This window comes from Bison bison, unplaced genomic scaffold, assembly GCF_000754665.1.
Source record: "Bison bison bison isolate TAMUID 2011002044 unplaced genomic scaffold, Bison_UMD1.0 scf7180017845373, whole genome shotgun sequence".
NCBI classification, from domain to species: domain Eukaryota; kingdom Metazoa; phylum Chordata; class Mammalia; order Artiodactyla; family Bovidae; genus Bison; species Bison bison.
In genome coordinates this window covers 4,872-12,718 of record NW_011475946.1, presented here as the reverse complement: position 1 = coordinate 12,718, position 7,847 = coordinate 4,872, and the positions used below count along the sequence as shown (strand labels likewise).

Sequence of the window (7,847 nt, the reverse complement as noted above, 5' to 3'; positions counted from 1 at the left end):
AAGTTTGTGCTGAAATGATGAGTCAGGGTGAGGGGGCCTCACGGTGGGTTTGTGTGGACCAGAAGGTGTATCATGGGAATCTTGAGCCTGAGCGAGTGTGAGGAATGAGGGCAGTATGTTAGTGACCTTGACTTTCGATGGGGGAGCTCTGTCTTGCATCCTTACTGCCCTTCTCTGTCTCTATACACATCCCTGGGCTACGCTCTGGAGAGCATCTGGGGGCTTCTCTGATCAGTTGGACACAACAAGGCAGCAATGGCCACACTGGACATCAGTCCCTCCTGCTTGGCTCTGTGCCCTCAGTCCACCTGGAATTCCATTCCTGCCGCCAACTTTCCTCTTGAACTCAGAATGAATGAACCCTCTTCTCTTTTTTGCTTCATTTGCCTCTTCTTTGCCCCTTGCCTGCAGCCACAGTGCAGCAGAATACTTTCTATTTATCCTTCTCTCTGGGGGCAGTTCCCTTAAATAATATTTTTCATCTTCTTTAGTTATAGCTAATAATACAGGTGGGTTCTGAATCCTATCAAACCAAACTCTCCCTTTCCAAAGGGGGAAATCGTGAAGTTTAGAAAATGTTAATCTTTCTAAGCTATATATTTTCTTCTAGAGATCCCCACTCCTATTTTGGAGGGCTAGGGTTGAATGATGACTACTACTTTCTCTTTGTTTCCTGTAACAGCAATCTCTTTCTCTCCTGAAGCATCATTTGTTGACTAGGTGAAAGGGGTATTTCACATAAAATGAAATGCAATAAAGGGAAAGGGATTTAGCATGTGTGAAAATCCCTTATAGGGCTTCCCAGGTGGTTCAGCAATAAAGAACCTCCCTGTCAATGCAGGAGACACAGGAGACATGGATTTGATCCTTGGGTCTAGAGGAACCCCTCGAGAAGGAAATGGCAACCCACTCTAGTATTCTTGCTTGGGAAAGCCTATGGACAGAGGAGCCTGGGGGGTTACATCCCAGGGGTCACAAAGAGTAGGACACAACTGAGCATAAATACACCTTCTCCAGGATCCAGTCTCCAGATCAGTCTGAGAAGAGAAGAAAGACCTTCAGACTCATCCCCTCAACTTAATGGTTTCCACCTCACCCTCTACATGGTCACCTGTGAATTCCTGCAATCCTTGTCCTCATTTTCTTCTGGCCTGACAAATATTCTTGTATTTCAAACCTTCTTCTAGTACTTGGCTTCCGCCCTGAGCTCAGTACTGGGAAGATCAGTGCTTGATTCCACTAGAGTTATTCCCCGTGGGCCAATCGATTCCACAACCCGACTCTGCAAAATCTCACAGTCCTTGGGGATCGGCCAGGGTGATCAGAGGAAGGAAAGGTACTCATAGTTTTCTACGCCAGCCCTGATTATGGGGCCCGGCTCTCAGGACCACGGAAGCAGGAGGTCAAAGGACCGTGTTGCTCATATAAGGAGATGTTGAAGATGCAGAAGCTCATTGGTGTCTGAGCTGAAGAAAGTGGCAGATGCAGCCTCCGATAATGCCTGAAATGGTGAAAGGTGTTGCTATTGGCTCTCAGGAGGGAGGGTGTAAGGGGTGGTCTATATAAACCCCGGTCGGCACCCTGACGCCTCCTCACAGGCTGATCCTGTAGTTGGGACTGTGACCTTGAGGACGTGGGGTCAGGATGGCTCTGGGCAGACACCTCTCCCTGCGGGGACTCTGTGTCCTCCTCCTCGGCACCGTGGTGGGTGGTCAAGGTAAGAGCTGCCCCTCTGTCCTGGATCCACAGCAGGGAGTAGATGCCTTGATGAAGGGAAAGGTGTGTGGAGTTGTGGAGCTGCAGTCTTAGTGTTTTTCACCAAAAAGGAAGCACTGTGGCTGAGAATACTGGTCCGTCTCCTGTGGGGGGTCCACTGGTCATAGCGGCAGATTTTACAGAGCAGTGAGGTTTGGTCTGGACCGAGCTGGGTCAGCCTGAGTCTCCTCCGCTGTCTCCCTTGTCCTCAGGGAGCTTCTAGGGTCCCAGTGGCTCCCAGTGTGTGCAAGTTCCAGCGACTAACCCCAGCTGGGACTCTGGGCTGTTCCCACCCGCTCCACGTGCCTGGTATGTGAGCACTGCCCCTGGGTCCCCATGTTTCCTGTGTCTGTGCTCCTGTAGGCTCTGTGCTTGTGTTTGTGTGTGTGTGTGTATGTGTGCAGGTGAGGAGTGTGTGAGGGTGTGTGTGTGTGAGGGTATGAGGAGTATATGTGTGTGAATGTGTGAGGAGTGTGTGAGGGTGTATGTGTGTGAGGAGTTTATGTATTTGTGTGTGTCAGGGTGTGAAGAGTGTGTATGTGTGTGTGTGGAGTATGTGAGGAGTGTGTGAGTGGTGTATGAGGGTGTGTGAGGAGTATGTGAGGGTGAGTGAGTGTGTGTGAGGAGTATGTGAGGGTGAGTAAGGGTGTGTGAGGAGTGTTTGAGTAGCATGGGAGATTGTGTGTATTTGTGTGAGAATATGTGTGTGTATGTGGGAGTGTGTGAGGCTGTGTGTGTAAGGGGGATGGAGCCTGTCTGCATGAGAGGAATGGGGCTGCTGAGCATGGACTGAGTCCATTGGCCTGTGAAGCACACAGGGTGTCCACAGGGCTGGGTGTCACGGCCACTCCTTGTAACTGGATCAGAGATAATTGTGCACCTGCCTGCCCCTCTCCGGCTCCCATCCCCCAGGCTCCCCTCTGCTTGTTGACGTGTCTGCCCAGCACTGGGCTCTGTGAGAGGTTCTGTCTGCTGGCCTTGCCTGTTCCCACCAGGTGTCATTAGGGAGCAGAGAAGCCTGCATCCAGGAGAGGGGACCGCTTGTCTGTAGAGATCAGTTGATGCATAGCCTCAGGTGTCTAAGTTCCCAAGTCCCTGCCCCAGTCCCGGTGACTCATTTTCTGATGTGCTGGGAGCCTGGGATGGTCCTTTTCCCTCCCAGGATCTGCTGTGACTCTGTAGGGAGCACTTTCTCTCGTGCCCTCTCCTGTCCCTCCCTGGGAGCTGCTTTCCCCTGAGTGAGAGTGGAGTATGTTATCAATCCTTCTTCATGGTCTGCAAGGTTTCTTTGGACAAATATGCCAATCTCCTTACGGGAGTCCTCTTGGGTGACAGGATATTTTTCTTCTCTTTAGACATTTAGAATTCTCTCTTTGTCTTTGCTTTTGGATGGTTTACTCTGTGCGTCTTGGAGAAGGTTGTTTTGAATTGAAATTTTGGGGTTACTTATTAGCTTCTTGAACTTACATGTCCAGATTTCCCCCAGGTTTTGGAAATTCTCAGTCTTTCTTTCTTTCTTTCTTTGCTAGGTCTCCTTGCTGCATGTGGGCTTTCTCTAGCTGTGGTAAGCAGGGGCTGCTCCTCACTGCAGTGCACAGACTTCTCATCATGGTGGCTTCTCTTGGTGCAGAGCACAGGCTCTAGGTGCACAGGTTTCAGCAGCTGTGGCACACCAGCTTAGTTGCTCTGCGGCATGTGGAGTCTTCCTGGACCAGGGATTGAACTCATGTCCCCTGCATTGGCAGGCGTCTTCTTATCCACTTCACCAAGTCCTCAGCCATTATTTCTTTTCTCCTGTGACTCCATTCAATACATTGTTTCTTTTTATGGTGTGCATAGTTCCCACTGCTTTCTATATTCTTTTCATTCTCTTTTTGTTCCTCTATTCAACTGATCTTTCTTCTAACTTTTTGGTTCTTTTTTTTTTTTCTTTTCCTTGGTCAAGTTTGTTGTTGAATCTCTGAAGTGAATTCTTCAGTTTACTCATTGTATTGTGTTCATGCTAAATCAACTCCATCATGTGTGACTCTTTGTAAGCCCATGGACTGTAGCCCACCAGGGTCTTTTGTCCATGGGATTCACCAGGCAAGAATACTGGAGTGGGTTGCTATGTACTCCTCCAGGGGATCTTCCAGACCCAGGGATAGAACCTGAGTCTCTTACATCTCCTGCACTGGCAGACGGGTTCTTTACCACTAGCGTCACCTGGAAAACACATTCATTTATTATTCAGCTTCAAAATATCTGGTTAGTTCCTTTTTTAAAAAATAGTATATGTCTTTCTTGCTCTTATTTTATTTGTATTATTTTCCTGTTATCAATAAATATTTGAATTCTCTTGTAACTCTCTGAGCATCTTTTGAAGTATTATTTTGAATTCTTTGTCAGGCAATTCTTGGATCTCCATTAATTTGAGCTGGTTACAAGAGGTTTACTGTATTCCTTTGGTGGGATTTTTTTCCCCCAGATTCTTCTTGATGTCTTATTTTCTTGTAGATGTCTGCACATTTAAAAAAGCTGTCACCTCTGCCAGACTCTATGTCCTGATTCAGTAGAGAAAGCCTTTCACTTCTGGGTAGTGGCACACTGGAATGTTCTGCAGGGTGCCAAGTGCAGAGGCATAAGGTGGCACTGGGTCTGGGAGGGCATGAGGCTGTTTGGCTCAGGCTGCTGATGTCCACAGCATTGACAACTGTGTGGTGTTTGGCAAGTGTTGCAAGGGGTCTGCTGTCACTGGAATGGTAGTTAGTGTTCTCAGCAGTGCCTCTGGTTCCAGAGCCTAGGGTCATGACCAGCGATGGTGGTGGCCAGAGCCAATGGTGTGCACACATTTGGCTTTGGGGGCCTGTTGCAGGTGCCTCTGTTGGGGAGTTGATGGTTGCAGGTGCACAGGTTGTGGGAAGGCCTAGGAAGGCAGCAAAAGCCAAGGCCAACAATGGCTCATTGCTCAAACTCATGTCCATTGAGTTGGTGATGCTATCTAACATCTGATCCTGTGCTGCTCTTCTCCTTGTCCTTCAGTCTTTCCCAGCATCAGGGTCTTTTCCAAAGAGTTAGTTCTTTGCACCAGGTGGCCAAAGATTGGAGCTTCAGCTCCAGCATCAGTCTTTTCAATAAATATTCAGGGTGGATTTCCTTTAGGATTGACTGGTTCTATCTCCTCCCTGTCCAAAGAACTCTCGAGTCTTCTCTAGCACCACAGTTTGAAAGCATCGATTCTTCAGGGCTCAGCCTTATTTACCGTCCAGCTCTCACATCCATACATGACTGACTACCAGAAACCATCATCTGTGCTGTTATTAATTCTTTCAGGGGTAAAATCTGCTGCATCTGTCTGCAGAGCACGTCACTGTGAACTGTGATTTCTCCTGTCATGTGGTTGCTATTGGTCCTTTGCTCTTCTTTCTTATGCCTAGCCATCTCTATAAGACTGGCTCAGCTTTGCAGGTCTGCGTGAAGTGAACCTGAAGCAGGACTTTCATATGGTGCCCCCAAAGGCTAGGGACACTGGTTACTCAGCCTGCTCTTACCCTCCTGGTGAGAGGAACTTTCCTGGCACCCTTGACACTGAGTAATTCTGGTTTGGAGGATGTAATGATGCCTCCAAAATGATAGTATCTTGCCATGGTCAAACTTCTTAGGGTACTCAGATCTTCTGGAGCTGTTTTTGTTACTGATTGCTGTCTAAGTTTGGTCTTTTTTCATAGGATGGAGGCTGCTGTCTCCTACATCAGCATTTTGGTAATGGCACATTTGAGGTCTTTATTCTTTGAGAGAATGGTTTTGAGTGTAGAATTTTAGATTGGCAATTTTATTTTTTTCTTTCGGTAAATCTAAGGCTTCAGTCTACTCTACCCTGACATCTCTTTTTGTTCTTGGGGTTTTAGATGTTAGTACAGGTGTTCTCAATTTTATATACCTAGTCTTTATCTTAGTATTTTTCTTTCTGTCAATTTTCTGCTGTTATTTTCCATTTTAGTAAAAGTAAGCTAGGTATGGTGCAGTAAAAAAAACAAAAACAAAATTTATCCTAATATAACATGTTCTGTTCACTTTGGCAGGACTTCTGCTATCGTAATTCTTCAAGCACTCAAGTTGTTGGATTCTCCACCATTGTATTATATCCCACTATGATACAAGGCTGCAGTATTCACTGTGGTAGAAAAATATACTGGCTCTTAAATGTTTCTATGTGGAAGTGACATCATTTGTTCTGCCACTTTGTTGAATGAGCCAGATCACATGGTTATGCTTAACTTCAAATAGGCAAGGAAGTATTACTATTTCCACATGCTCATAAAAAGAGAATTTTAAATGTTGTTGAACACTAGTAATGTCTCTATCTATAATGTTCCTACAAATGAACTCCTTTTTAATGCAGAAACCAGAGTCATCTTAAAACTTAATCGCTAAAGTGACATTTGATCACTTTTGTCAAATTCCACTTGTTAGATGCGTGTTACTAGGTACACTCGAGTGAGGATTACACAAGGACATGAACACCAGGTGGCAGGAATAGCCAGGACATTTCAGAGCCTGTTACCCCAGCCCTCAGTTCCTGAGCTGGATGAGATGCTCCTTATGGACAGGGAAGGAGAGGGATGATTCCTCCCTGGATCTGGGGCCACGAGCTGTAACTGATGGGGAAGCTGGGCCCTAGTAGCCTTGGGCACATCTACAGGGAGGGCAGCATCCAGAGTCCCTGAAGGCCTGTCCTCGGTGGTGTCCCTGGAGCTGGTTCTACAGGCTCATGAGAAACACCTGGTGCATCCCTTCCTGCCCCACATTCAATGATGGCACATCGGGAGCTTAGAGTTAGCCACGGTGGGAATGTTTATACCACAGAGGTCAAGAAACTATATCCCATGCACTCTTTTACTCCTCAGAGAGCTTACATTTTAAACATACACCACTACATGGTCTCCTAAAATCTCTCCTGTGTCCTGTGTCTGTGTCTCTCTTGCAGCTCTGGAGCTGAGGTTGAAGGATGGAGCCCATCGCTGTGAGGGGAGAGTGGAAGTGAAGCACCAAGGAGAATGGGGCACAGTGTATGTTCACAGGTGGAGATTGAAGGATGCATCTGTCGTGTGCAGACAGCTGGGGTGTGGAGCTGCCATTGGTTTTCCTGGAGGGGCTTATTTTGGGCCAGGACTTGGCCCCATTTGGCTTTTGTATACTTCCTGTGAAGGGACAGAGTCAACTGTCAGTGACTGTGAGCATTCTAATATTAAAGACTATCGTAATGATAGCTATTCCCATGACGATGATGCTGGAGTAGTCTGCTCAGGTAAGTCCTGTCTGGTCTGTGTGGGGATCTCTAGCAGGAAAAGCCTCTGTCTTATTACCAGAATGACTGAGATTATGGATACAGCCTTTAGAGCATACTTGGATAAAGGATCTTTGTGATGTGTCATAGGAGACAGAGAGGTGAGGTCAAAAGTTTCATACAGATACAGCTTCTGGGTTCGACTTCTGTGACGTAGTCTCATCATGGTAATTATTCTGTTTTCTTTGATGTAATGGTCACTAGGGTGTGGCAACATGGTGGGGGGGGGTCACAGAAGAGTTGTGGGCAACAAGGTTTATCATACTCATAGGGTCTAAAAGAGTCACTCTGCTCCATGTTGGTATGTGGAGGATGTGACAATAGAAAATGCTCAACCAAGCAATCCTGACCCCAAATGGCATGTGAAGACCCTCGGACAAGTGACCATACTAGGGGTCAGGGTGCAGTTACACAAGGAAAAGGTGTGAAGGGATTTCACTGGTGCATTTAAATGTCTCTAGGTCACAGTCAGAGGAAGCCAAAGTGGGACTTGTGGCAGAAAACAATCTCATCACACTGGTGCACCTGATCAACAGAGTGGGGAGCTCACATCACATTTGCAGGGATGTTGAGGGAGCAGGAAAATGCAGTCTTGAAGTTTACAACACAGCAGCTGAAGTGCATCACGTATAAGAAGCAGTGAAGCTAAGAGGACCTGAAGTGACTCCTAAGAAGTGCTCAGTGCTGTCTATGTGTTTGACCTGTGCCAAGGTGGATGCAGTAAAGACAGCAGTGAAACTAGGGTGTGGGTGGGTGGTCACAGTAT

The 7,847-nt window shown here is 46.9% G+C and overlaps 1 protein-coding gene across 1 annotated transcript; it reads left to right on the top strand.

Annotated features, from left to right (window-relative positions):
- Nucleotides 1–1,602: 1,602 nt before the first annotated feature.
- On the top strand, nt 1,603–7,042 carry LOC104984308 (antigen WC1.1-like; the record flags this gene model as incomplete). Its single annotated transcript, XM_010833989.1, has 2 exons — nt 1,603–1,717; nt 6,722–7,042. Coding segments are annotated over exons 1-2 (394 nt in total), but the record flags the coding sequence as incomplete, so codon positions are not given.
- Nucleotides 7,043–7,847: the final 805 nt, after the last annotated feature.